We start from the raw sequence: 904 nt of genomic DNA, 5'->3' as shown, positions 1-904 counted from the left end.
CGTTTGACCCCAGTACTCTTTCCTGCCATGGCAGGGGGTCGGACTTGATGATCTACCAGGTCCCTTCCGACCCTACCTACTACGAAATTACTCCTGCCCTCCTGACAGCCGTGAGAGGAGCCATTAGTATAGTTGCCTTATTTCTGAGTCTCCTTCTCTGTGGCAGAGGAAGTGATCTAGAAGGGCAAACTGCTCAGAAAAGCCAAGGGGCCAGGCAGGAGCCCAAAGCCAACCTCAGGGACCCTGTGATCCCATGGACCCGCAGGCCTTACCCAGAGAGATCACAGACTCGTAACTCTCCTGCATCCTGTCCCTGCAGTGACACCCTCCGACCAGGCGCCCGGCGTGCTCCTGGGCCCCCAGAGAAATTCACCAGCACCTGAAACCAAAAACTGTCTGTCAGTCCTCGCTGCTCCAGGGATGACCCACCACTGGGTCACCCGGGCCCCAGGCTGGCACCTACCTTCCAGTCACGCCTATGCCAAGCAGGTCGGTCATGGGAAGCCCCGATTTGGCCCCAGTCACTCCAAACTGGCTCCTTACCCCCAGGCTGCCTCGCAACCCCGCTCCTCGATGCGACTGTAGATCCTGCATGGCAGACGTCCCCGAATCAGGGGGCTGAAGCCACGGAGAGCCCTGGCTGTGCCAACAGGCCGGGACCGCGGCATCCTCCCGTGCCGTCGCCCCTCACCTGAGAGCTGTGTGCTTGGGGCTGCGCCCCCTCCCCAGCAGCACCGCAGGGGTCCCAGGAAGGGGGCTCATGCCCTCCAGGAGCCTGCCTGCCCTCCCTGCCCCACGGCCGAGGTCTCTCCCGGTCCCTGGGAGGATTGGGGTGCCTCCTGCCTCCTCCCGAGCCCCAAATCCTTGCCCATTGCCTCTTCCAGGGCACCAGGGCCGGGGTGGG

The 904-nt window shown here is 63.2% G+C and overlaps 1 protein-coding gene across 2 annotated transcripts in view; it reads right to left on the bottom strand.

Moving 5' to 3' along the window:
- The window catches only part of LOC102370526 (zinc finger protein 436-like), an 8676-nt gene extending 7851 nt beyond the window's left edge, over positions 1-825 (bottom strand). Inside the window, exons 1-3 of one of the 2 annotated variants that reach the window (XM_025195500.1) lie at positions 692-825; positions 464-588; positions 273-379 (exon numbers count right to left, since the gene is read on the bottom strand). In XM_025195500.1, coding sequence (XP_025051285.1) covers positions 273-306 — 34 coding nt within the window. In that variant the 5' untranslated portion in view covers positions 307-379; positions 464-588; positions 692-825. Of the gene's footprint in view, positions 1-272; positions 380-463; positions 589-691 lie in introns of those variants that run through there. The other variant, XM_025195501.1, reaches the window with a different exon arrangement.
- Positions 826-904: the final 79 nt, after the last annotated feature.

Source organism: Alligator sinensis, unplaced genomic scaffold (genome assembly GCF_000455745.1).
Source record: "Alligator sinensis unplaced genomic scaffold, ASM45574v1 scaffold1756_1, whole genome shotgun sequence".
Classification (NCBI taxonomy): domain Eukaryota; kingdom Metazoa; phylum Chordata; order Crocodylia; family Alligatoridae; genus Alligator; species Alligator sinensis.
This window is presented reverse-complemented; position numbering and strand designations above follow the sequence as displayed.